Raw genomic sequence first — 27848 nt, forward strand, 5'->3', positions numbered from 1 at the left:
CTACCGCTGGCCGGCCTCCCGGATCCGGCAGGCCACCGCCGTGATGAGTGCTGCGCCTTTGCCGCTGCCGTCTTCCGACTGGAGAAAGGTCACTTCGCACTTTGGAGACAACTGCTTCACCGTCTCGTGCATGATGGTGGAGAAGCTGTCGGGCACAGGCGGGGAAGGAAGAGATGCTGATTTAACCTGCCTGCGGCTGAAGGTGCCAGCCCACACCTATCTGCTGCCTTCAACAGAGTCCCAAGGTGCTACAGACACGGGGCAGAAAGGCGGATGGAGAGAGAGCTGCCAGGCAGGAGGCACCGGGAAGCATAAGGCTCCACGCTTCAGCCTCAGTTCACAGTTAGTAGAGTTACCAGACCCGTGTTCTCCTTCCACTCAGGGCCAAACCTGGCCCCTCCTCTAGTCCCACCAAGCCCTGAGAGCACTAAAAAACCTTAATAGCCCTGACCAGCCTCCGCCGGGGGAATGTTCGGAGCTCCCCCTCCACCCATGGATCCCTGAGCCCTACTAAAGCTCAGCCCTCTGCCTTTAGTCCCTGTCTGAGCTCCATCGTCTTGGGAGCACCAGCCTTCAGCTCAGGCATAGTCATAGTTCTGCTTGGCTGTGGGCCTTCTTGATCCAGATCACAGACTGTCTTCTTGGTTTCGACCTGCCTCCTCCCCATGACTTTGCCTGATGAGCTGGACTCCCGGTTGGCCCTCGTCACCACTTCTGGGTCAACCAGGCCTCAGGGATTGTGGGACTGGTCCTGGCTGGTGCGAGGCCCCTGCTGTGTTATCTGTCCTGGCGACCCATCCTTTAGGGAGCAGCTGGTTCTTGCTGTGCCTTGACAGAGTTTAGACCAGTGAGCTACCGGTGTCCCTTCAGACCCTAACGTACCTCTTCTCCAACTACGCTGAGAAGCATTCCACACTGGCTCTGAGCACCCCATCTGCCTGAGATGAGCAGAGGCACGAGCCTCCTTGGAGGACAGCCACCCTTCCGCTGCCCACCACCGAGAACTCACTGAGGGTGCAGCTTGTAGAGCGTCCCATCCACGCCAACCGTGACCTTGAGGAAGTCCAGCCCACGGTTCTCCCGGATCTTGTCCACCACGGCTGCCATGCCGGCCCCACAGAGCTGAGCTGCACGCCGGGCCACCACCGTGCACACCTCCTTCACGATGATGCTGTCGTCACATGTGCTCTCCAGGCCGAGATGCTGGAGGATGGAGCGAACCTGGAGCAGGGCCAGGCAGTCGCTGGGGAGGACAGGAGAGCCAGGGAGCATTAGGAGATGGAACAACTTGGGTGTGTGGCTTCCCCTTTCTTATCTACATCCTGCAGAGCACAGGGACTCATGACATTCACTGGAGGGACTCTACAGCTCCTCTCTAACCTCAGCTTCCAGACCTGGATGTGGCTCTGATGTCATGTCCTAATCAGTGAGGCCGTTTCAGGTCAAAGGCATTGATGTGGAGCATGATGACTACTGAACCTGTGACCCATCTCTGTCCAGGGCAGAGTATAAAGAGGCATCTGTGCTGCCAACCCCAGCCAGTTCTGTTGTGTCTCAACACTGGCGCTGTCAGAACCACGTGTATTTTGCTGAGTTACCTGCATTGCACCACCCTGTGTCATCCTGGCTCCAGACTGAGTGCTTGGGGCTTCTCCCACAAGCCCTGGGAATGCTTTCCCCAAGCTACATCCTTGCTCTGATCTGCAGCTGTACGGCCAGAGCTGGTGCCCACCCTGCCTGTTGGACCTCACCTTTCTATCTGGGACAGGAACTTGGTCTCAAAGATCCCTCTGGTCTTCAGCCTCTCTGAGATCCGTCCCCGGAAGAGCAGACCCCGCTTGGTGAAATCCATCAGGATGTTTCGAACAATCTCCCCCAGGTACATCCCGCTGATCATCTTCTCAAACCTGGAGGGAGAGGGCAATGCTGGGCATCAGGACAAGAAGGGTCACTGGGTCTGGATCGGGATTCCAGCTCTGCCACATGTCTGACAACCTGGAGCAAGTCCAGCAGTGCGGTCCCCACCCTGCGGGCAGGGGACAAGGGACACATCGGTGCGTCGCAAATCCAGACTTGTCCCCTGATGATCCACCAAGAGGCTGGTGGGACTGTTCCTGGACACCCAGCCTCACTGGGGATCCCTTCTCAGCTCCCCAAAGCCACCACACACCTTTGCTTCCCAGGGTTGAGAGACAGCTCATCCACCGCCAAGTCAAACTCTGTCCGTATGTCATCCAAGCACCCGTTGTCACCAAATGCCCCCCACTCCATGTTGACACACATCCTGCCCTCCTCCCCTTCCACCAGCTCCACGTTCCTCATCTCCTCCATGTAACAGGCGTTGCTGCCTGTGCCTGCAGAGAGAGAAGCATCTTTCAGTGGGGCTGTTGGAGAAGTGGGGTGCGTACGCAAGATAAAAGCCCTCAGACACCTTCTGCAGCCAAGAGCGCCCCATGGGAGCAGATGTGGGGCTGTGGGCAGAGGAACTCCATAAGAAAGTTTCAGTCCTCACCGACTATGAGCCCAACTTCACAATACGGATCTTCGTACCCACAGGTCATCATGGTGCCAACTGTGTCATTTACAACCGCAACCACGTCCAGGTCAAATTCCTGCAGAGGGATGGGATTGTGTGGGTTATTCCTGGAGGACACAGCTTCCTATGTCTGCTGCCACAACTGGGAAAGGCCCTGTCTGCTGAGCATGAGAATATTCCAGGCACCCATGGACACCCTGCAGCCCCACGTGTCTGCAGGTGAACACTCAAACCTCACGACACCTCCAGCAGGTCACAATTAGAGAGGAGGTGGCACACTGGGACAGCCCTGCCAGAAACAGCCCCCAGGGCAGGAGCTTTGGGTGGTCTGTGCTGAAGAAACAAGCATGGTGCTTCCCTAACCTGCAGTGAGACAAGTCTGCTCCAGCCCTGGCCAGAAGCCAGCTCTTAGCTCCAGGGTCTGAAAATCCAACCTCTAGTGATGACTAAGGTGGTTGTTAAAATTCAGACAGTCATTAGCCCTGTGCTCAGCCCATTAATTTGCTTTACAGGCCAATTAAAGATGCCAAAGACAACTGGGATATGGGAGCAAGCAACCAGCTTCTTACAGCTGCATGGACACTCACCTCTCTCCTGTGAATCGCCTCCTTCAGCAGGTTCACCACATCTTCTCCTTCACAGCCAGTTGCCTTGAAACCTTTCGTCCACTTCAGGAGAATCCCCTGTTGTGGAAATATCCCACGGTAAATCACCCAGGCTGCTGGGTGGGAGGGCCACAACCCCACGTCCACCAGCTCTTGGTGGGCACTGCCCAGCACGTGAAGGTCAGATCCTCATGCGTGGAGGACAGCTCCACTGGGTTGTCTCCAGAGCTCAAGGGATCTGCATCTGCTTTGATGCAGCAAGGGGGCTTTTCAGAAGCACCAGCAGCTCCATGCTCCTGCCTTCCCCCTGCCCCTTCTGACCTGCCCCATGGTCATTGACGCTGGTAGGTAGAGTTTCCAGCATGCTTTGGCTTTTCCGCCAGCCCTGGGTACTGGACATGTGTGCTATGAGGTGGGTTGGGGCTTACCTCATCCAGGTTGGTCTGCTGACAAGGGAAAGAGAATGTGAATCCGAGCGGGAGTGATACACCCTTCATTCCCATGTATTCCAGGAAGTCGGAGATGCAGTGGACGATGTGGTCAAAGAGCTGGGTGCACAAAGCCAAAAGGAGAAGTTACCATCACAGCAAGAAACTCAGCTGGATGCCAGCCTGCCCAACCTACTGGAGATGCCGATCCACTCCCAAGCCAACAGGGCTTTGAACAGACCAGGATGCTTCTCCTCTGCACTGTGTGAGGTGAGCAAGCCCGAAACACCTCCTCTTTCATCCTCTCCCTCACTGACAATGCAGTCACATCACTGAGATGCCTCCACCTTGCAGGTCCTGTACTGCACCCAGAAGGGATGGAGGGGCTAGCGGGGAGGTGACCAGCTTCCCAGGGGTGACACGGGAATCCAGTCCCTCTGTATCCCAGAGCCTGTCTGCTAGAAACACTCCCAGTCCCTGAGCACTGCCTGGAGTGGTTTGCAAAACTCTTTCCATCTGCAAATAAGACTCTGGAGACATCTACCGCTTGTGTTGTGGTTTCTCTATCTGGGAAACCGGGATGATGCTTATCTGCCCTTGTGGAGCATGTGGGATTCAGAGAAAGGTTCAGCAATGTCTGGGAATAACACAATTTCTAACCTAAAGAACAGCCTCAAGCTTCCTAAAGCACAAACTTGGGAGCCTTGGGCAGAACTGGCTGCTCTAAAGGCAGGAGAGCAGCAGCCTTCTCCACCCTCCTGGGTCTGCACCCTGGAAAGCAGAGCACGACAAGAAGAGCTCCTGTGGTCAGCCAGCACCGGCTGTCTGATCCACTGCCTGCCACTTCTGCTGCCACCCCAGGGAAGATGTCCCAGTTTTCCACCTCCAGCTGCCCATCCTCACCTCCTCTCCCGTCCCCTGCATGATCTCCACCGGGATGGAGTAGATCTTGTTGTGCATCTCAACGCCACGCCTCATCCCGTTCCTCACACGCACCAGCAGCACACGGAAATTGGTACCTCCCAAGTCCAGGGCGAGGAAATCTCCTTTTTCTGAAACCCAAGAGAGAATCATTAGGAGAGAGATCCTGACGAGGGGTATTGTGAGTATGGCACAAAGCTGATCCGAACGTGCCCTCTTCCTGGGAGAGGACCAGAAACCAAGACGTGACTGGGAATGGAGGTGCAGGTGCAGGTAGGAAGGGATGGAGAGGTTTGCTATAGACTTGGGGAAATCCCGGGATTTCAAGCCAAGGGGCAGGTGTACAGCCAAGCCACAGAGAACTGGGAGCACAACCCAGGACAATGGTGGTGAGAAACCTGCAGTGGCAAAAACCACAGTGAAAGCCAGGCTTTGTCTTAAGTCAAGTGCAGAACGTCCTGGAGGTTCAGCTGCTTTTACCAGTATCATACTGGTGGTTAAAAAGCTTTGTGCCACTCCCACCACAAAGAGGGAACTGGCCATGGCAAAGGTCCCAGCCCTTCCCTAAGGAGTGCAGATGCTGGGAGCAGCCACGCTGGCTCTTTGCCCTAAACAGGACATATGTGGGCTTATACACATGGTACATCACCTGTGCCATCTGGAGTTGAGCACACATAGGTGGGCAGCATTTTCACCGTTGCCTCTTCGTGCGTCTCCTTGCCCAGCCCTTTCTCCATCTCTATCCTCATCCTTTGCTTCACCTCCAGGAGCTGGTCATGACTCAGCTTGAGCGCCTCCAAAATCTTCTGCCGTGCCTTGTGCTGGGCAGCCAGTCTGTAGGCCACCGCCGTCACCATGGCTGCCCCTTTGCCACTTCCATCTTCTGACCTCACGAAACGGATCTCGCAGTCCGGCAGCAGCTTCCGCACTGTCTTATGGAGGCGCCGGGCAAAGCTACGGAGGAAGAAAGAGGACCTGAGTATGTCACCATGGATGATGTGACCCTCTGGGGTTGTAAATGACCCTTTGGGATGCAAACGGAGGTGCCCAGGGGAATATTTGGAGATGCTCTGCTTTGCCAAACTTTATCTGCTGCTGGCAGGAACAGATTTGTGCTCTCTCACCCTCTCTCCCCACCAGCCTTGCCTATCCTCATGGACTCACTGAGGATGTTTCTTGTAGACAGAGCCATCCACGCCGACCGTGGACCGCAGCCGGTCTACCCCCTTGTTCTCCTTGATGCGTCGCAGCACGGCTGCCAGGGTGGCCCCGCACAGGTTGGCCGAGCGGGTGGAGACAATCTGGCAGATGCGGTGGGTAGCTATACAATCTTCATGAGATGGCTCCAGGCCCAGCTTTGTAAGGATCTCATGGGCTTTCTGCAGCCCTTCTTTCTCCCTGCACATCAAAGAACAAAACAGGATTCATGCCTGGAAATCCAACTTTTGCCATCTGAAGTGTCCTGGTTTGCTCAGTGGATAGGCCGGTGGTGGGTCCTGTTTTCCCCCAGCACAGATGTCAGGAGATGGGCTGGGACCCGAGGAAACCATCCGGGTCCTACTTACTTCTCAATAGCAGAGACAAATCTGGTCTCAAAGTGGCCAGTAGTGAGCAGATCTGGTGTGAGCTTTCCTCCAAACAAGAGCCCTTCCTTGGCCATCTTCACCAGGATGAGTCTGACCAGCTCTCCCATGTACATCCCGCTGATCATCTTCTCAAACCTGCCAACAGTGGAAGAACAAAATGCATTCATTTGGCTGTGTGTGCTGTGAGGTGGCCATAGACTGATCTTAAAAACAGTTGGCAGCCTTCCAGGCCCAAAAGCAATGTAGGTAATCTCTTTCCAGAGTAGTTTATCCCATCAGCAAGAAAATAAAGCCATGTTGACATAACCATCATTCTGCAAGGAGAACTTACGGCTACCTGAAGGGGGTCTGTCAGTTTGCAGAGAGCCCCCCTAATCCCACCCATGCTGCCACCTGGGGAATGGGAGATCTGCAGGACTTGGATGTGGACATTAGGTGGTGGTGTTTGCCTTGGCTGGTAGGTAACTCCATTGGCAGGGCAAAGAAACAGGAATCAACGCATCCAAGTGAAGAGCTCATGAGGGAAGCGGGTGCTGAGTGGTTCAGTTGGGCACACCAACCCAAATTTGTGGTACAGCCCCTGTTTGCATTGGTGTAGCTGGCACAGCGGAGGACGCAGTGACCTAGTTAACTAGGATGACCTCTTCGGTCCCACTAACGCCAGGGCAATGGGAGGACGGACAATGCAGAGCAAATCCCAAGCCTGAGCCGAAGCCAAGAATCTGCTTACAATTGTTTGCCAGGGTTGAGCGAGCCCATGTCTATCTCATGGTCGAACTCTGTCCGGATGTCGTTGAGCACACCATCATCACCAAAGGCTCCCCACTCCATGTTGATGCACATCCGACCTTCGTCCCCTTCCACCAGGTCAATGTGCCTCATCTCCTCCATGTAACAGGCGTTGGTACCAGTACCTGAACCAAGCACAGGGATGCTGTGAGAGGAGGATGCTGCCTTTCCCATATTACCCATAATTAGGAACAGCCAAAAAAAAAACCAAAACAAAACAGCTTTTTTTCACCATAGAAAGTGAAGATGGAAGAAAACAAACATGGGGCAATGTTGGTTTTCTAATATCACTGTCACTTTCCCCCCCCCCAAAAAAAAAAACAAAACTGAAATCTGCAAGAAATGCGATCTCCTTCTGGAGTTCATGCAGAGATGAACCCCAGTTCTCCTCCCTTGCTGCAGCTCACCAACAATGAGGCCAACTTCACAGTTATGATCATCATAGCCGCAGGTCATCATGGTCCCAACGGTGTCATTCACCACGGCCACGATGTCAATGTCAAAGTCCTGAGATGGTGGAGAGGAGAGAGATTGAGTCAGCGTGGCCAAACCAGACCGAAACATCTCTGCTGTCACAGGGGAACCAAGGTGCAGAGCTGTAAGTGTCCTGTCCCAGGGAACCATGGGCCCCTGTCCCACCACCCCAGAAGGTGATAGACCTGCCCAGCCTCTTACCCCTCTTTTCTTGATGGACTTTCGCAGCAGCGACACCACGTCTTTCCCCTCCACGCTGCTGCATTTGAATCCCTTCGTCCACGTAACGAGGATGCTCTATGGAGAAACAGCAAGAAGGAACGCTCGGAGAACAGACCCACCAAGCCGTGTGTCTCAAGGGCTCCCCAGTGCAGGGAAGGGCTGGATGGACACACAGCACCACAGGGAGGTGAGTCCCTCCCTGTTATCAGCTTGCAAGCTGTGTTATCAGCAATGGTTTCCGCATCTCCGTGCAGATAAAGTTTATGGCCGCGAAACAGAATGTGAGTTGCTCGTTGCTCCTGCCAGCAGGAGGGAACACGATTCTCGTGACTGGGTTTTATGGAGCCCTGGAGCAAAACCTGTTCCCAAGCCTACAAAGAGCTCCTTGCTCCATCCCTGTGGGATGGGGGTCTCACCGTCTCCTGTGGCCAGAGGTACCAGGTGCGTCCGCACCCAGTAGAGCCACCAATGTCACCCAGCCGGAGGCTGCACTGAGCCTTGGGGGAAGGGAAAGGACTCGATGGCATTTGAAATCTCCAACCCTAGAGTCCCAGAAGCTTTAGTGAGGGAAACACCTGCCCTGCCTTACAGACAGGGAAACTAAGGCAAAGGGGGAAGCAATCTGGACAAGGTCACTGGGAAGAGATGCTGCCTCTCCCAGCTTCTTTATGCTTTTTCTTTTACAACCCTCGCTACCGCCACGAGGAAAGCGTTAATCTTCTTCCTCATTACGTCTGCTAAATCGCTCAGGCACGAGAGCATGACTTGCCCCATCCCTGGTACAAAATGCCACCGCATTCCCATCAGGGGAGGACGTGCTGGATCGTCAGCACGCCATGGAGCTGCCCTCCTTTCCAATCCTGCCTGGGAAGCCGGGTGAGATAAGGGCAAGGAAAGTAACAGCCCCCACCACCACCACAAGCAAGAGCCCGGCTGATGCCGTGGGTGGCAGGAGAGGGGCCACGTGCCTCGGCTGGGCTCTGCTTGCCGAGATGTTTAGTCTCCCAGCGAGGTCACCAGCCCCCGGCGGAGAGCCGGCACGGCTGAGCGGAGCTGACAGCCATCGATTCCCGGCTGCCTGGAGCATGTCGAGCAGCCGGGGAGGGTGACCTCCCTCCCTCCCTCCCTCCCTCTTCTCCCCGCATGCATGATGGGGGATGTGATGCTCGGCACGTCTGGGCTGCCTTTGGCTGCGGGCGGCTGGAGCTGCTCTCCCGCTGCAGCCGCTCTCCTGCGGCTCTGTCTGCAGAGGGGGAAAAGCACTTCCCGGGGAGGCACCCGTGCAGAGTGGAAGCACAGAGCAACCGGCACGTTAAACATCACCTTCTAGACCCCCGCAAGCCCCAGGACACTTCCTATGCTCCCATCAGCACCAAGACCTTACACACTACCCAAACCCAATGAGCCTAATTAAAAGCACAAGCTTAATTGGTGTGGGACAGCTATTGGCCCCAGCAAGAGCTTGACCCCATCCCGCTGCATCCTAGCCACGATCCTTGGCAGGCGAGACCATCACTCACCTCATCCAGCTTGGTCTGGTGACACGGGAAGGAGAAGGTGAACCCAAGGGGGAGTTTCTTGTCTTTGATTTTCAGCTTCTCCATGAAGTTGGCCAAGCACTCAGCAATGTGGTCAAAGAGCTAGAAAAAAAGGCAGAGAGTGAGCCCTCGCCCGGCTGCCCTGACCAAGCCGATGCACCAGAGCAGCGCCTGCGTCCCTGCCCGCTTGAGAGGCTGGTGGTCTGTCACCCACATGATACCTCCATGGTCCTCACCCATCATGGTTACTTGGTGTCAGGAATTATTAGCTCCAGGCAATGGAAGTCAAGGATCTCCCCGGATCCTGCTGGGCAAGGCAGCAGTAGGATGCTGCTCCAACCCCATTACACACCTCAGGGCCTTGGGGTGACACAAGCCCCCCCTTCAGGCAGGACAACTGTCCCAAGATGGGTGGTTCCCCCATGGGGGGAAGCCCTGCAGTTGGAGTGCTGCCCAGGAGAGCAGGGATGGAGCGGGAGAGGGGTTGAACCCACCTGCATCCCACTGCCTCGCATGAGTTCCTCAGGGATGGCGTAGATCTGATTCTCCATTTCGACCTTCTGGAGGCCGTTGTCGGACACCTTCACTCTCAGCACACGGAAATTGGTGCCACCGAGGTCCAGCGCCAAGAAGTCCCCATCCTCTGAGGGAGCCCAGAGACAAGGACAACCATTAATTCGGCAGGTCATTTTTGGCAGCATCAGTTCCCGTGCCAGGCAGCCCCAGAGCAGGCAAGCAAGTAACCAGCCACCTCAAACTATGAGGGTAAGGCATTATTTTTTAATATTTTTTCATTGTTTTATTTATTATTTTTGTTGTTTTTTTTTTTTTTTTTAATTTATCAGAGCTGTGGCTGTATTTCCTGCCCCTCCTCTGCACCCCTGGCACCCCCGGCACCCCCGTAGCTGATGGGAGATCAAAGCAACGTCTTTGAGATGTATCCTGATGTGCTGGGCAGGGTGTGCAGAGGCACTGGCTGAGCTGGGAGCACATCTGCTGGCAGGAGGACACATCCTGCCGGCCCCATCTAGACAAGCCCGTGCTCAAACTGACAGCGCTCCCAGGGAAGAGGAGCTCCAGCCTCAGGCTCCATAAGGAAGAAGGCAGCAGAGCCATTCCTGAGCCTACTGATGCAGGATGCTCGTGAAAGCACCTAAATCCCCAGCCCAAGCGGTTAAAACCTGTTGAAACAAGGTGTTGAAACACTAGAGTTTGGCTAAACATTTGATACATGCTAAAAACCTGCGTGTTCAGGGCTGGCTGCCGCAGTGCAGGACAACCACCCCTGCCCCAGGAATCCCACACGCTCCTGGCATGTGGCTTCTCACTGAAGGCAAGATGGAAAGGTGTAAGCAGGAAACCAGGGAGGAAAAAGAAATCCAAAAGCCCTTGGGGGACTCATTGCTGCCTTCCCCGGCCAGACGTGGGAAGCAGAGTACTGGCCGAGAGGAGCCCCACGTCCTGCTGCCTCCAAGACCCAAGGGCTTAGCCCAGCGGGTTTCACCTCCTGTTTCTTTTTATTGTAGCAGGCACCAAGGCTGAATTTCAGACCAGCTAAGACCTGGGATGTGGGAAAAGCGCCAAGCTGGCTGTTTTAAATACCTAGTGGTGTGGGGAGAGGGATGGGGGAAAGCCCTCTATCAGCACTGTTTGATTTCTGAATACATTAAATGTGCTGTGCTGGCTCCCCCGGGCAGATTACAGCGCCCGGGGGCCGCATTGTGCCCGCCGAGGCTTTTACAAAGGGGCTACAGTTGAAACAAAAAGTGTGGTTTATTAGTATTCAAATGACACCAGGCCAGCCAGCATCTCCAGTGACTCCAGCTGAAAAGGCAGCTCGTCGTCCAAGCCTGCGGGGCGTCCATCTGGCTTGGCGTCTTTTCTGGGGCTGACCCTCTGAGGACTCGGGGCAAGGGAACTGCAGATGGTGACGGACTCGGAGCCTGGGCTGAGAGCAGCTTTATAAAGTCCCTCCGCTGCTAAAAAGGTCTATTAAAAGCAGTCCTTGTGCTTTGAGGAAATAAGATGAGGAATAAGAGGGGCTTGGAGGTCTAGAGCAGGGTCCGACAGCCTTGCTGCTCGGGATGGAGAATGGGGGGACCACTGGGGAGGGTCAATGCATCACTCCAGGGGGGTCAGCGCATCACCCCAGGGGTGATGCAGAGTAGATCGGGTCCCAGCTCTTGGTAGTATCAGCCCATGCCAAACCGCACCGTCGCAGGCTACGCTGCCCTGGCTGCAGTCCTGTGGGTTAAGGTAACACCCCAAGATCAACCATTAACCCAGAACCATGGAGCAGCCCAAACCTGGACCCCATCAAAGCTTTGCAGCTCATTCTTCTTCGAATGACACCCTCGGCATAGCTCTGAGCTCTGAGCAAGGCAGCGTGGCAAAGAGATGTCCAATTCAGCGCTTCCAGGGCTGGAGAACGGCACGGGAGCCGGCGGAGCGCTGGAGTGCTGGAGCTCGTGTGTTGGGGCAGTCAAACTCTGGATATTCACTCCTCCTCGCCTCACGCCCGCATTGACCCTTTGCAGGGATGAGGTTTAAACCAGTTTGGCAGCTCATTTTGCAGACTGTCTGCCAGCCACAGGGCATGCCTCGGCCACGTCTCTTTACACAGATGCTGAAAAATGCACCAGCAAAACCCTCAGCGAAGCTCCTCGCTGTCCTGATGTCACCAGTAAGCCCACTGTGGGGATTTAGCTTTGGACGCGATGCCTGGCTGGGCACCGCTGGCATCATGTTCTGGCCCAAACAGGGGTCAAACCACACTCCTGCTTCCCTTGCCGTCGGCACAGATGCCGTTCTGCTTGCTAGCAGAGCATGAAAAACACCACAGGGGGCTGATAAATACGCCAGAGGTAAGGATGCCGGAGCCAAGAGGGTCACAGGTTGCTCAGTTCCTTGGAGATAATGTGGAGGAACAGACATCATCCCAAGAAAAAGGCCAAGGACCTTCACCACAAAACAGCAGCAGGACCCAACTTAACAATCAAAAATCGCCCTTACAAGCTGCTCTACAGCCATGGGAGAGGTACAAGTGGTTCAAGTGGCAACTGCTGAAGTCAGGGGGTGCCAAGATAAGGCCAAGTGCAAGGTCCTGCACGTGGGTTGGGACAACCCCAGGCACAAATACAAGTTGGGTAGAGAATGGCTGGAGAGCAGCCCTGAGGAGAAGGACTTGGAGGTGATTGTGGGTGAGAAGCTCAACGTGACCCATCAACGTGCCCTGGCAGCCCAGAAACCACCTGCACCCTGGGCTGCATCCCCAGCAGCGTGGCCAGCAGGGCGAGGGGGGGATTCTGACCCTCTGCTCTGCTCTGGGGAGACCCCCCCCCCACCCAGTGCTGCCTCCAGCTCTGGGGCCACCAACATCAGAAGGACACGGAGCTGTTGGAGCGGGGCCAGAGGAGGCCACGGAGATGCTGGGAGGGCTGGAGCCCCTCTGCTGTGAGGACAGGCTGAGAGAGTTGGGGGGGTTCAGCCTGGAGAAGAGAAGGCTCCGGGGAGACCTTAGAGCCCCTTCCAGTCCCTAAAGGGGCTCCAGGAAAGCTGGGGAGGGACTCTGGATGGGGGAGGGGAGCCCTAGGAGGAGGGAGAAGGGTTTGCCACTGGAAGAGGGGAGATGGAGCTGAGATGTGGGGAAGAAGTTCTTTGCTGTGAGGGTGGTGAGAGCCTGGCCCAGGTTGCCCCGAGAAGCTGTGGCTGCCCCATCCCTGGAGGGGTTCAAGGCCAGGTTGGAGGGGGCTTGGAGCAACCTGGTCTGGTGGGAGGTGTCCCTGCCCAGGGCAGGGGGTGGCACTGGAGGGGCTTTAAGGTCCCTTCCAACCCAAACCATTCTATGATTCCTGGGTGGATCAGCTTTGCAGGAGGAAAAAGGCAGCAAAATCTCCCTTAGAAAATTCCCAGGCTGAAGCAATACGGCTGCGTGATGGGCTCCGCTGGCTGGGCTGGATCCTCCCTTTGATTAGGGCTCCCTCCTTACATGATAACATAGAGGCTGCGATGCTGAGCCCACAAACCAAACAGCGAGGGCAAACACGGAGCTCTGATTCAAGGGCCTGTCTGCTCTGGGCCAACTCACCTAAGGGTGAGTGAGGAATGCCTGCGTTCCCTGGAAGAAAGCATGGGGCAAAGCGGGCAGAGGAGCTCTGCCATCCCTAGAAATACAGCCCATGCCAGGGGACCAGAGCAGCATGTGCAGGATCATGCCCCAGCATCTCGGACGTCGCTCACCCCACACCTCCCACCTCAAATCTCAAGGCTTCCAACCGACAATCCCATTTTGTAGGAATCCTCGGTTAATTGGCTTAATAAAAACAAAACAAAAAAAAAATTAAAAAAGGGTAAGAGAAAGAAGTTGGAGTAGGTCCAGGCTCTGATCCCCAGGGAGATGCAGGATGAGGTGGAGGTGCACACCCCAGCGGTTCCCACTCCATCCCTGGCTGCGGACGCCCTTGCCATCCCTACCCTGTCTCCTTTCAGCCAGCTGAGAGGATTCGAGAAGAGGGAATAGAAAAGCCCTGGTGCTTGCATCAGCATCTCCACCGAATTAGCACTGGAGAGCAGCAAAGGGGCTTATGATGTATTGGGTGTGAAATACCAGGTTTGCAGCACCAAAAAATCCAGGATTAACCTGGTGGCTTGGTTTGGACAGAATTGTGTCCAGCAAAGAGTGACTCACAGTGACCACAGCAAGAGTAGTCCGGCAGAGATTCCCCAATGCCATTCCTTGCTGGGGAGTGCAGTAAATCACCAGGAGGGGGGCTCTGGGCATGATTTTGAAGCCTTTCAAGATCGTGGGCCAAGCGAGCTGGTTTTCTTGCAGAGCCAGCTGGTTATCAGCAAGAATAACACCAGCCAAGGGAAGGGTGTTGTAAAGACCCTTCAAGATGCCCAGCCTAGAACCACCCTTTGAATTTCCAGGAATTTGAGCACCAAAGTCCTGCAGCATCCTCCTGAAAACCCCAGGCCATGGATATCAGCTGCTGGGGCTTACTGGAGGATGCACCAGAAGATCCTTGTGTCAGCATCAGCACGGAGGAGGAAATGTGGTAATGCCAGCAAAGCCTGAAAACGCCAGGAAAGGAGCAGGGAGGAAGGTGATGTTTGCACTAAGCAAGGAGATCCCTCGCTCAGAGTCACAGAATCACAGAATCACAGAATATTTTTGGTTGGATGGGACCTTTGAGATAATCGAGTCCAACCAACAACAACAAAAAAATAAATAAATCCCAGAACACCAAACACCAAAACGAAACCAAAACAAATGCCCACAACCACACCCCACCCACAAACAGACACAACCCAACAGTCTTGGGCACTAGAGCATCCCCTGAAGTGCCGCATCTACACGTTTCTTAAATCCCTCCAGGGATGGCGACTCCACCACCTCCCTGGGCAGGCTGTTCCAGTGCCAGAGTCACTGGGGCTCCAAGAAAAAGCTGATTTGGAGTCTGTTTTCCCCCATCAGCCTGTGGTAGGATGCCCACTGCCTCGCTGCAAGCACAGCACAGCGGGCATTTCGGTGGGTGCTGCAGCCAAACAAAGCAAGAAAAGTTGCTTTTAGGAGATACCACGCTTCAGAAGCAGAAATCCCCACCCCTTTTACGTTGCCTCAAGAATGGCGAAGCCACCAAGAGTGCAGAGGAGGGGTAGAGAGGTCGGGAGCCGTGTCTGTATTTTGACTTCAACCTGCAGATGTGACCTTGTATTTCTGTAAGCGCCTCTCATCCGCCCGGATCCCAGGGAGCTGCCGGCTGCGCGTTGGACAGGGTGTAATCCCAAAGCAGAGACAACTCATGCTGTAGCAAGGAGGGGTAGGAAGGGCAGAGGTGCTCTGGAGGAGGAAGCTGTGGAGCCCCTGAAGCTGGTGTGGCACCAGCACTGGGTTAGAGCTGGCATGGCTGCAAGCAGGGCTGGAGCCGAGGAATAACCTGTCTTGCAGGTGGGAGGCAGCCATGGCCACCTGGAGCAGGTGGGAACAGGGTGTCGTGCCGTTCCGAAGTCGGACTTTGCCCAGAAGCTTCATAAAAAGCAGAAGAAGGAAGGACGCACGCCTGGACGTTGAGCTCTTCCTGAGCCATTGTCACACCGTCTTGTCTCAAAGTGACAAGCCAGGGGAGCTGGCAGCGAGCCCCACGGGCTGGCCTCGGCTCACCCCCGTGGCACTGTCCTTCCAGTCCCCCCACCAAAACCCAACAGCGGAGACACTGATGCCGCTCACAACCCAGAGCCATTCAGGGAATCCCAGCTCTTGGCTCCCTAAGACTTGCTCAAAAACCTTCCATTTTCCAGTCCCCGGGCAGCTGCAGCCCCATGACTGCCCCAGCATCCCTTTGGCATGACATTTTCCGTACTGCCGTGCCCCTTTTCCCCCTGCGCTGAGCCTTCTTTGGGTGAGAAATGCTGGCTGGGACACTGGAGAAGCTGCGAATGGGGAGGATACAGTGAAGGAAGCCAAAGCTGGCTCTTGTAAGGGCAAGGAGAGGGATTGCACCTTCTCCCCAACATAGGTCAGCTCTGCTCCTGCCTCTTGGGAGCTCTGACACACGCTCCGCCAGCGCTCAGCACCTTTGGCTGCAATAATTCCCATGCCCAGGGGCAGCATTCCGGCTATCCCTGTAATTAAAAATACTCTCAAATGTTTAAATAGATTGAAATCTCCGTCCTGGGGCAGGGAGCCAGGTCCAGCTTTTGGGTGTACGTGCACTGGTGGGGGAGGGGGAGGCGAGCACGTGGGATGCAGCAGGCAGGATGGCTCTGGGCGCAGGGATGCTTCAATACTTAAAGAGGCTTATAGGGAAGGTGGGGACAGACTTTTCAGCAGGGCCTGCAGCGATGGGAGAAGAAGTAATGGTTTTAAACTAAAGGAGGGGAGATTCAGACTAGACAGACTAGATATGAGGAAGAAATTTTTTACACTGAAGGTGGTGAGACGCTGGCCCAGGTTGCCCAAAGAGATGGTAGATGCCCCATCCCTGGAAACATTCCAGGTCAGACTGGACGGAGCTCAGAGCAGCCTGATCCAGTTGAAGATGTCCCTGCTCATGGCCGGGGGGGGGGGGGTGGACTAGATGGCCTCTAGAGGTCCCTTCAACCCAAACCATTCTGTGATGCTCGTGACTTCCCAGGGACTTCTCCCCTCAGATCTCACCGAGATGTTACCAGCCAACACCCAAGCTGGCCAGTGATGCATACCTTGGTCCTTGCCTCGAGAGAGCGGACAACAAGCAGCAATGGGGTTTTTTTTTTCACTGTTTGAGCACGGCTACCTCTCAGATACACCCTATTTAACACCATCACTGTCAGGCTCGCACTGGCTCGGCATGCTTCTCAGGAGAGGCAACTCCAGTCTGCCCAGCCACTGCCTGCCGAGGCCAGGTCGCTTGAAGACTCCAGCCCACAGTATCTGCTGGGACCCGCTTACCTGCAGAAGCCAGGTATGAAAATACAGCCCGGGCAAAACAGCTGGGGATGGGGAGGGAAGAGCAGATGGGTCTTTCCAGCAGCTCCCTGCCTCTTTATCCACCTTTCCTGCTGGCTATCAGCAGTCTCTGCTGCCAAGGTTTTGCAAGAACCCCCATGAAGTTGCCGATGCTGGAGCAACTCCAGCCAACGGGACCGACCGGCCTGGGGTCTTTCCCCAGGGCTGCTGCCAGCTCACACGCAGAGCCGGGGGCAGCTCTGGCTGCTCGGGGTTCTCTGTCCCCCCCTGCCCTTCAGGAGCCAGCACCGCTCCACCGGCTTCAAGCACCGAGCGACTCAGCAGGTCCTGGCTGGCATCAGCATTGGCGGGCAAGGGGTGATGCTGCAGGGACATGACAAAGCTGCTTCCCAAAGCACCGAGCTAGGAGAGGAGGCACAAGGAAATTTCCCATATGGATGCTGGAGGAAGCAGGTTTTGGGGTTGAGAGGAGCAAGCCAGAGCCCGAAACAGGGATGTCCCTGGCCAGGAGCGTGCTGCAGGCAGCCCGGCTTCTGCCCAGGAAGCGGGCAGAAAGGCCGTATTGTGAGAAGCCAAGTCTGGAGAGCCCCCTTCTCCTCCAGTGGCCCTCGTGGCATTCAGAGAGCGGCTGGCACTGCTGCCTGCTTCAGTGCTAATGAAATTTGATGAGCCGGACCCGTGACTGTCTCTGTCCTGCCAGGAAGAGCACGCGAGGGCTGGTTCCCACCCCCACTCACACCAGCGGGAACTGGGAGCCCCCCCAGACCCAGCACAGAGCGGGGAACGAGAACTGTCCCCATACTAAGCTTTGCTCAGCAGAAGCAGGATGAAGCCCCAAGGACCAGGAGTGAAGGTGGCCATGGGTGCCATCCCTGTTTTGGCAGCACCATGAGGATGGGTGGCCCCAGCCCTGCCTCCTGGCACCTACTGAGACCTCCCCACCGCGCTGTCCCTCTGCTCTGTGGCAGGGAGCATCTCCTGTCTCACGGTACCTGTCCCATCCGGGGTGGATCTCACGAAGGTGGGCAGCATCTTCACCATGGCGGTGGGGTTGGTGTCTGCTCCCAGCCCCTTCTCCATCTCCTTCCCAAAACGCTGGGACACCTCCTGGAGGGTCTCCTCGGAGAGCCGCATGTGGTAGAGGTACTTGTCGATCTGAAAGGAGGAGGTAAAGCCAAAAAGTCAACTGGAGGGTTGGGGACATGGGCACAGCCCCTGTGACACATTCAGGACAGCATTTGGTCATCCCCATGTCTGCTGGCGCTGAGGCAAGAAGCGGGAGCAGGTCATGACCCGTCCCGCAGGGCAGGACATGGCTGTGCCAGCATGTTGCCGACATGGCACTGCTGGCAGTGCCGCAAGACATTATCTCCAGGCACACCTATAACGCCCGCCACCGCTCCGCACCTCCTGAGCATCGGGAGCCGCTCTCCAAAGATCTCACAAACGCCACCCTGTGCCCTCCTTGGCAGCATCCCTTTGCCCAGACAGGTGCCAAGGTGGGAATGCCAAACCCTGAGGAGCTCCCGATGCTCCACAGCATCTTCTCCACTCATTCACCTATAGGCACCCAAACAGGTTGCGACAGAAGAAGGACCCAAACTCTACAACCTGTCCTGCCCGGGCTGTGAGTCAGGAGGTCGGTGCCCGACGTTTTTCCAGCTGCAGAGCCCTTCCTATGCCGTGGCAGCAACGTGCCTTGACCTTGACCCCTAGGGCCTCTTCCTATGTGAAGGATGCTCGGCAGGAATCCACTGCCCATTCATTTCTTCGCTGCTGAGATCACCCCTACAAAGGGGTGCCGAGAGCTACTCAACCCCCTTGAGCAAACAACGCTGTGTGACACAAGTGGGTGCTGTGGCCGGAAAGGGAAGAAATCCACCCCCCTTGCTCCTGGCAATCTTTTATACCCTTATGCTGAGGCGATGAAGATTCCCGGCTCTTTCTATAAACGACATCAAAGCATCTCATCTTCCCCAGGAAAGGCAGGGAAAAACTCCTCCCCGACCCATCCATTAGCACCGTGTACGTCTCCGCAGCCTGGCCGGAGCAGGGAAGGGAAAGAGAGGTGGACAGACTGCCAGCTCCCAAACTATGCCCTGTTTCAATTAACTTCACTTAAAATTAATTAAAGGGCAGCTTCAAGCCCTGCAAAGTCAAGAGGAAAACTCCACCCAGTTAGCTCACCTGTCTGTAGGCACGTAACATAAGGTCATCAGAAATCAAGCATGATTTTTTTTTATAGGGCTACGCTATAGGAAATGGGCATTTTGTGGGCGAGTAATAGCCACCCGCCCCAGCGTGACCTTGCTCACGGATGCAGCCGCTTGGACCCTGGGCTCAACAAAACAGCTCTGCTGTGGTTTTGGCTGCCCGCCTTTCAGGCTTGGGATGCTCCGGTGTATCCTTTATCCCCCACCAGCTCTGCTGGAAATTTGGAATCTGAGTCCCCAGTTGCTCTGCTTGCCGCGGCACCGTGGGGGGGTGGAGGGAAGCCCAGCCAAGCACACTCCAGGAGAGATGCTTCATTCCCTGGGGAGCAGCATCCTTGCTAGTGTGACGGGTAAAATCTCCTCCCAATTTCTCTCTGGTGCTTTCAGCTCCTTTCCATTAATCAGGAGCAGAGAGCGAGCGCCTGCCAGTCGGGAGACCAGGCAGGTGTGGGGAAAGGATAAGGATAAGGAAACCTGGAGGTTTCCCAGTGCCGCTGTTTACCAGCCCCTCCTTATCCACCCCAGCAGCAGAAAATCAAACACTCTCCTCCTTCCCCTCCTATTTGCTTTTGCTTGCTGAAAATTGCCACCCATGTACTGAGGCTCCAGTTATAGGCACAGGGAAAGTGGCCTCTGCCCCAGCTCACCTCTACCCTCTCCCTCCTCTTCCAGCTTTGAGAGGGGCCCCAGGTCCAGAACCCACCTCCACCCCAGCCCCAGGATAGGAAATCTCCCGTGTAGCTGCCCCAACGTTATCGGTCAATGCCATCAACCCAGAACAGACTTGCCAACCCCATTTCTTATCTATCAGCCAGAGCGATAGCCTTATTGCAGCTCGCAGGGGCCTTTCACAACCTCCTCAGGAGCCACCGACCCATCCTTTGGCGTGGGGAGGACCTCAGCCAGACTATGTCACCTCTCCAGCAGGATCTGACCTGGGGTGTCAGTGACAATTAGAGACAAACCCAGCTGATACTGGGTGTTCTGCCTCCCCACTGCCTCTCGCCCCGGAGACCTTCCTTCACTGGACTTCTTTGGCAGCCTACGGTGGTCAGGGGGTCTGGTGAGACCATGACGAGTGGGGATGGGGTCCCAAGGAGGTGTCCCCACCCCAGCAGCGGGGTACACCACCAGGGTGGCAGAGCTTCACCCTTGCACAAACCCCATGCTGCTGGTGTTTCTCTCCTGTCCACCACCCTGACTTTCCTTGTTTTTCTCCCTAGGGTCAGGAGGTGAAGATCTCATCCCAGAGAAGCTGGGTGCTTTGGAAGCTCAGATGCAACAGAAGCCATTGCTGTTTGCTCCTCAATTCCTGCCCAAGGCATGGGGCTGTAAAGATGCTGCGTGCACAACCCAGCAGCCTCCACAATTCCAGTGCAGGGAAATGACATGGAGGTTTCACCTCCTTTCTCCAGGACAGGCACCGTTCAGCACGTTCCCCATGTCCTCCAGGCTCCACTGTACCAGGAATAATCAGCAGTGTGAGAAACAGGGTGACCTTCTTCTAATCTCCAAAGCCCTTTAAAACCTGGATCATCTTCTCCGACCGACGTAGACGTCGTCCCACTTGGCAGCTAAGGCAGGTCAGGGTGTCCTGCAGAACGGCTCCAGGGGAGCAGCACCTGAGCTCCTTCCCAAGCACCTGAGCCCCACCAAGGGAGAGCCATGGCTACCTTCATGCCCAAGGCTCCCCAGCCCCGTGGCCCGGTTCGTTACTCCAATTACCCCCCCTTGCACCCAAGTGCACCTTGAATCGTAGCAAAGATCTGATAAGACAGGGGAATTTAGTCTGCAGCGCCGAAGCACGAGTATCTTTCAAGACAAACAACCTTCTTGGTTGTTTAACTTTTTTTGAGATGATTGCCAATTCCAAATAAATAAAGTCACTAGGTTAGGATCCAGAATGGGGCAATTTAATTCCTGGAAAGCTTCCATCATAAATAATAGTGTTTCCCTGAGGAAATCTAAACTGAATGGAGGAGGAACAGATCTAAGCTGAGAAGTGCTGGGTGTGCTCACAGCTGAGGACAGTTGCATGCAGGACAGGACATTTTGTTAAAGAACCAGATTGTTAGGAGTTTTTTTGAAGTAAATCTGAGCAAATCCCCATCTCCTAGCTCAGGGCTGTCTCCAAAGGTTCAGCTCATTTCTATGCCGGGTGCTGGGGAAGCGCCCAGCTGAAGGCCACCGTTGGGCAAGGTCCATCTACCGCAAGGCTGAAGAAACCTCAAGTTGCCCAATTTTTTCTGCCAGCTGGAAACTGGGTGAGCTGTGTCGTGCTGAGCCGAGCTTCAAGGACCCCAAAAGCCAGATTTGCCTCTGCAATGATGACAACAACGCACAGCTGCAGCACCAGCACCACAGCTGGATGATGCTCTTCTGCCTGAAGCCCTCTCTTAACCCTCCCACCAGGGCAAGACCCCAAGGGAAAAGTGGTGCAAATACATTAGCTTGAGAATAACTTCATTCCAATTCAATGCCGCTACGATGGAGAAAAAAAAAAAAAAAAAAAGAACTCCTCGGCTTATAAATTTGCAAGATGGTCCCATCAAAGCAGCTACTTGCAGGAGTGGAAAAACCCTCCCTGAGAGATCTGTCCCATAGCACTGTCCCCCCTTGGTGGAAGGACGCAGGGGCGGTGGTCCAGCTCGAGCAGTCCAAAGGAGGGAGGATGAAGGATGCCGTTCCCCTCGCAGTGGTGGTGGGGACCCTTTTTTCCCCGTCGCTCGGCTGGGAGCCGGGGCAGGATTGCTGTTGGTGATGGAAATTACAGCGCGACAGTGGCTTCCGGCAAAGCGCAACTGTTTCCTGCCCAGCAAAGGGCGGCGGGGAAGGGGAAGGACTCGGGGCTGTTCATTCTGGTTCAAAAAAGTCTTGGTCACATCTTCCCCAAAAATGATCCCAGGCCCTGGGAAGGGGAAGCCTCTTCAGTCTTAGTTTTGTTCTGAGTCTCTTTCCAAAGCCATGAGAACCGGACTGGGAGTAAATGTTTCTAGGCCTCCAGTATCTCCCTGCTGTACCTTTCAGCTGGATGTGCGTAATTTCAGCAGCATTTGGGGAAAAAGCGTAACGCTGAGAGAGACTGGCTGGTTTCTGGGCTGGATTCTTTTCCTTTTTGGCAACAGAAAGTCAAATATTTGTGTACGAGAACAACAGAGAGAGGTTCAAGTTTGGGGAAGGCTTGAGTACTCCTAACCCCCCAGCGTGCACAGTCAATCCTCTCTCCAGGGTAATCTCTGCCTGAAATTATTTTTTCTTTAAATTACTTCCTTCCCTACCCCAAGTTTTTACTTAAAACATGCCACTTTTTTAAAAATCACTGAAATTTTTCAGAATACCAACTCTCTCCCTGTTTCTTTCAGCGGGCGATGCTGTGCAAGCACCCAGCAGCTACCAGGACAAGCCAGCAACCGTGCCCCCCTCCTGCCTGGGTGTGCGTTGAGACATGACAGATTCAGGGAAACTGAGGCAAAGGGAGCGGCAATGGTTCACTGAGGTCGCAGGGCGAATCCGGGAAAGCATCCAGCACGGAGAGTGGATTATTTCCTGGCTTGGGACCATAAGCAGACAAGAACTTTGCAACTTTTATTGTCGGATCGGGGATGGGCACCGCAGCAGGGGACAGACCTTGTGCCACGTCCTCAGCCCCTGCAGACTGAAAACCAGCGCTTCCCGGCCCCATGTCACTGTGCCGTTACCCAGCCTGGGTTGACTCAGCTCGGGGAACCGGCTCGTCCCCTTCCCCGACCTCCCTGCCTTCGGTGACACAGGACTGATGCTGCACCCACCCTCCTCCAGTCCTGACCCTGGCAGCACCCACGTCCTTGGCTGCTATTGAGGGCTCCGCGCCGAATTAAACCCCACGTGCCCTCCCCGCCGCAGCCAAGCCTCTGATGACACATGCCCGGAGTCATCTTGAACCGAGTGAGTCAGATGGTTTCCTGCTCCGCCGGTTCCTCCCCATCCTCACCCCCCCCCGGGACGGCAGCTGAACCCCATGCCGGAGGTGGAGCCAGGCTCCAATGGCGAAGAAATCACGCCGCGGAGCATCAGCGGAGGCCAGGGACCTGTCCTCGGGTGACCCTGCAGCCCCACAAAAAGCCCAGTTTAACCAGGAAAACATTCTGGTTTCCAGCTCAGGAACCGGAGATGTCAAACTGCTCCCGGCTCCCACTGGCCTTGAGCAGCCCCAGACGATCTTTGAGCCACCTCCCTGCCCACACACCCTCTTTCTCTCCAATTTTAAACCCAGAAGGTGTCTGGGGCAGTTAGAAGGGGCAGCATCGCCCTCAGATGCTGCTGGATCAGGAAGCCTCACTGGCACCAAGACCTTCCCCCTCAGATGCTGGCAGCATCCCACCATGGTTGGGGAAACTGAGGCAGCACCTGTGGCAGCTCAGAGGAGACAGCGAGGAGGGAGGGGATGCGCGGTGGCTCCCCAGAGGTGCCGATGGTGGGAAGGGCTCTCCTTCCGCCAACCTTGGCGGGTTTAAGAGAAGTTAAGTTGGTTTCCAGGAATTTGCAATCAAGTGTCCCTCCCACAGCCACAGAGGAGCCTGCGAGAGGCAGCCAGGGAAGAATCAGCGAGATAAACCTAATCCCCCAGCAAAGGGAAAATAAAAAAAGCCATAGGAAATCCTGCTCCTGCCTGGGAATGGCTGCAAATATAGGAAAACTAACTCAGTCACCAGTTTCTCCTTCTTCCAAAGAAGCAATGGGGAAGAAGAACTGCCAGCCCGGTTATTTAGCTCATTCGCCTCCCGTTGCATGATGAGGCTGAGGTTGAGGGACCAGGAAACCCAGTGTGAGCTGGCACATCCGAAGGGAACGTGGTTCATGCGCAGCAAACGTTCAAGCCAGGATCTCAAAGGACACTGCTGAGGTTAATTAAAGTTTGCCCAATCCCTTGGGGGTTAGATAAGTCAGTACGGCAACCCACTTCCCAGCTGGGCAAGCGAAAGGCAGGAGAAATTTGGAGACATATGAGACACCCCCCGAGGTGGGCAGCAGAGCAGGTATAGCCACTCTCTGTCAAGAATGGGAAGAAAAATCCTATTTTGGGGGCTATTTTCAAGGCCCCGACATGGGCACAAACCACAGCTGTTGGAAAGAGCACTTTCTTCCCACGGCCGAGCTCCTTTTCTCCCTGATCCAAAGCAAAAAGCTGCACGACTCGAACACACCCAGACTACTGCCCTAAAATCTTTTCCCAAATAGAGTCTCAATTCCAGGAAACCCCTTTGGGTTTGATAAAAAAAAAAATAGTCACAGCTTTCCAAGAATTTCAGCCTGTACACCTCCCTGTGCAGGGGACTCCTCCTTCCCTGCCTGGGAAGATTTATAAACCAGGAATAATTTTTGCATCCATGGTGGAAGCACCCAGCTCAGAAACCCCGTTGCTTCCCCCCTTCCCCTGTAGTGAATCCGAGCTCGGTGCTCTCGCTGGAGGCTGCGCCGACCCCAGCTTTCCTTTACCGGGAAGATTCACAGCCATTTGTTTAAAAATAACCCGGAGAAATCCAGTTGTGGAGGCGGCTGTTTGGGGCCGGGAGAGCAGAGCCATCTCCCGCAGCAGCCCAGAACCCTGCCCTATAGCTCCTGGATATTCCACCCCCCCACACCTCACATCTCAGCAACCCATTTTGTTTGGGCTTGGGAGCCGGGGGGGGGGGGGAAACAAAGCTGGCTCCCGAGGCTTTGCACACCCTTTTCCCAACGGGTAACAAAGCTGAATACCTTAAACCAAAACCTTTCCTCTCCATTATTTCCAGCTCCCGATAAGGAACTCGTAAGCTGCCCAGAGCCTGAGAGGCAGAAGTCGGGCCGTGCCGCTGGCCTATTTCTGCCGTCGGGTTACACAACCCCTTCCCGTGGATTTGGCTGTTGCACAACCCCGGGCCACTCGCAAGTGGAGGGAGAAGCCGAGCCCATATTTCCTTACAGATCGCTTTGCATTGGGAAGTTACTTCTATACACTTTGCTTGAGCTTTTTTTTTTTTTTTTTTTTTTTTTTTAATGTTCTCTCTTGTTTTACTTCCTATTTACTGCAGGCGAAGAGCCAACGTGGCAAGTTATGTTTCTCCGTCGGCGTCCCCAGCGTTGGCTGATGGAGCGAGCCGGGGTTCTCTGCAGCCATGCATTTTGCATTTTTTTTTTATTTTACTTTTTTTTTTAAGGGGGGCATTTGTAAATCTCCACACACCCCCCCACCCAGGCACTGTAATCCCAGTAATAGGAACCACAGCACGACCTCAGGACTCGGAGCTGAGACCCTCTCTGATATATCCTTAGATGCCCCAAAAGCTGGAGGAAGAGCACGAGCCTTCACGTGCAGTCTCCCAGCCAGCATTTCTTTTCCAGGAATCATTTATTTAATACTTGCTGGTTCGAGCCCAAGTGCTGTCCTGCCCAAACAAAGGCCGGCTGCTTTCCACCAGCCATCGGAGAGCAGAAACACTTGCATTTTTCAAGTGCCCCAACTCATGAATTACTGGTGACAAACGCTCCGTGCATCCCAACAGGACGCTTCCACTTGCAGTTGCGGTCCAGGAACAGGCTCTGGTCGTTCAGGACCCGTAAATTAAGGCAGAGGGGAGGCAAGAACCTGTTTTCCACGGCAGGCAGGGCGGAGGATGGGAGGGAAGTGGGGGGGGGGGGGGGTCGCAGCCTGGGGAAGGGGAGCCCCAGGGGCTGCGTTTGCCTCCGAGGTCGGAGCAACTCGCCCCCGGCATCCCCCACCCTGCCCCGGGCTAAGCGGGAGGGCACGACCGGAGCCAGGGTCCCGCTCCTCGCAGGGACCTCGGCTCGTCGCCCGCGGGGGTCCCGCCGAGGGGCTCCGGGGGATGCTCCGCGCCCGCGGATGCTGCGCGCCGGCGGGAGGAAGCGGCGACACGTGCTTGCGCGGGGGGCCCGACTCCCGCCGGGGCGGCTGGGGAGTGGAGCGGAGACACACACACACACACACACACACACACATCCCCCGCCTTCCTCCTCCTCCTCCTCCTCCTCCTCCTGCTCCGCGCAGCCGGCCCGCGGGGGGCGCCCGGCCACGCGGGGTCCCGCAGCCGCCCGCCGCGGCACGTACCGCACGGCCGCCCCGGCGGGGCAGCGCACGAGCCCGCGGGGCGACAACGGCGCTTCCCGACCGCCCCCTCCCCTGCCCGCTGCTTTTACCCCATTTCCCCTTTTTCCTTTTTTCCCTGTGTGGCTTTTTTTTTTTCCTTTTCCCTTTTTTTTTTCTTTTTTATCTCCCCCTCTTTTTTTCTTTTCCCTTTTTTCCTTTTTCCCCCATTCCTTTTTTTTTACTTTTTTCTTTCCCCCCCCTTTTATTTTCCTTTCTCCTTTTTTCCTATTCCTCTTTATTCTTTCCCCTCTCTTTTTTCTTTTCCTTTTTTTCCCCTTTTCTCGTTTTTTTTTTCTTTTCTCGTTTTTTTTTTCCTTTTCTCGTTTTTTTTTTCCTTTTTCCTCTTTTCTTTTTTCCTTTACTTTTTCCCCCTCTCCTTTTTTTCCTCCTTTTTTTCTTCACAGGCGCCCCCCCCCCCCCCCCCCCTCCGATCTCTCCTCGCCGACCCCTTTGTCCCACGCATCTTTCTCCCCGCGCCCGCCTTCACCTTCTGCGCCTGGTCATGGTTGAGCTCGGTGAAGAAGTACGCGAGCAGGTGGGAGGCGATCATCTTGCGGTGCGGGGTGCGGAGCGGTGCGGGGTGCGGAGCGGAGGCGGCCGCGGAGCCGAGCGCGCGCCGCGATACTCGCCCCGCGACAATGTGGCTCATTGAGGAGGTTCCCCCGGCCCACGAGTGACGCGGCGCCGCGGCGGCTTCTCATTGGCTGAGCCGCGAGGGTGTGTGCCCGGCTCGGGGCCGCCGCCCGCCGCTAGGGGGCGCCCGGGGGAGGGGGCGCTGGGGGTGAAAGGGAGATGGATGGGGGGTGGATGGGGGGGCGCGGGGGTAAATGGGTGGGGACTGGGGTGAATGGGGGGGCATGGGGGTGAATGGGGGGGAACTGGGGTGAATGGGGGGGATCGAGGTGAATGGAGAGGTGAATGGGGGGGCATGGGGGTGAATGGGGGGGACTGGGGTGAATGGGGGGGCATGGGGGTGAATGGGGGGGAATTGGGGTGAATGGGGGGGATCGAGGTGAATGGGGGGGCATGGGGGTGAATGGGGGGGACTGGGGTGAATGGGGTGGCATGGGGGTGAATGGGGGGAACTGGGGTGAATGGGGGGGATCGAGGTGAATGGAGGGGTGAATGGGGGGAACTGGGGTGAATGGGGGGGCATGGGGGTGAATGGGAGAATGGGGGGTGGATAAGGGGTGAATGGGGGGGCGCAGGGGTAAATGGGTGGGGACTGGGGTGAATGGGGGGGCATTGGGGGGAATGGGGGGGAACTGGGGTGAATGGGTGGGGACTGAGGTGAATGGGGGTGAATGGGGGGAATGGGGTGAATGGGGGGGGATGGGGGTGAATGGGGGGATCAAGGTGAATGGGGGGGCATGGGGGGGAATGGGGGGGAACTGGGGTGAATGAGGGGGATCGAGGTGAATGGAGGGGTGAATGGGAGGGCATGGGGGGGAATGGGGGGGGACTGAGGTGAATGGGGGGGCATGGGGGTGAATAGGGGGGACTGGTGTGAATAGGTGGGGACTGAGGTGAATGGGGGCGCATGGGGGGAATGGGGGGGAACTGGGGTGAATGGGGGGGATTGAGGTGAATGGAGGGGTGAATGGGAGGGCATGGGGGTGAATGGGGGGAACTGGGGTGAATGGGGGGCATGGGGGTGAATGGGGGGGAACTGGGGTGAATGGGGGGGACTGAGGTGAATGGGGGGGCATGGGGGTGAATGGGAGAATGGGGGGGAACTGGGGTGAATGGGGGGCCATGGGGCTGAATGGGGGACAACTGGGGTGAATGGGGCGGGAACTGGGGTGAATGGGGGGGATCGAGGTGAATGGGGAGGCATGGGGCTGAATGGGGGACAACTGGGGTGAATGGGGGGTGAGTGGGGTGAATGGGGGTGAATGGGGGGGACTGGGGTGAATGGGGGGGATCGAGGTGAATGGAGGCGTGAATGGGGGTAAATGGGGAC

General features: G+C 55.9%; 1 protein-coding gene across 1 annotated transcript; it reads right to left on the reverse strand.

Annotated features, from left to right (window-relative positions):
- Positions 1 to 26435, reverse strand: HK2 (hexokinase 2). The gene is made up of 18 exons (XM_074164283.1): positions 26373 to 26435; positions 17542 to 17704; positions 9594 to 9742; positions 9082 to 9201; positions 7541 to 7636; positions 7273 to 7372; positions 6807 to 6990; positions 6056 to 6211; positions 5655 to 5888; positions 5140 to 5444; positions 4473 to 4621; positions 3570 to 3689; positions 3124 to 3219; positions 2513 to 2612; positions 2171 to 2354; positions 1752 to 1907; positions 1010 to 1243; positions 1 to 145 (listed from the first exon to the last, which is right to left on the reverse strand). The coding sequence occupies exons 1-18, from the start codon at positions 26433 to 26435 to the stop codon at positions 1 to 3; spliced, it is 2754 nt and encodes a 917-aa protein (XP_074020384.1).
- Positions 26436 to 27848: the final 1413 nt, after the last annotated feature.

The sequence above is a fragment of the Numenius arquata genome, chromosome 26 (genome assembly GCF_964106895.1).
Source record: "Numenius arquata chromosome 26, bNumArq3.hap1.1, whole genome shotgun sequence".
Lineage (NCBI taxonomy): Eukaryota > Metazoa > Chordata > Aves > Charadriiformes > Scolopacidae > Numenius > Numenius arquata.

Bases quoted from the DNA above. Each gene is read 5' to 3' on its own strand.
- HK2 (XM_074164283.1), bottom strand. From the start codon at position 26,435: ATGATCGCCTCCCACCTGCTCGCGTACTTCTTCACCGAGCTCAACCAT. The intron at 7,373-7,540 runs GTAAGAGGCTGG...CCACCATCTCAG, and splicing joins AGTCCATCAAGAAAAGAGGG to GACTTTGACATTGACATCGT. The intron at 1,244-1,751 runs GTGAGGTCCAAC...TGTCCTCCCCAG, and splicing joins TTCCTGTCCCAGATAGAAAG to CGACTGCCTGGCCCTGCTCC.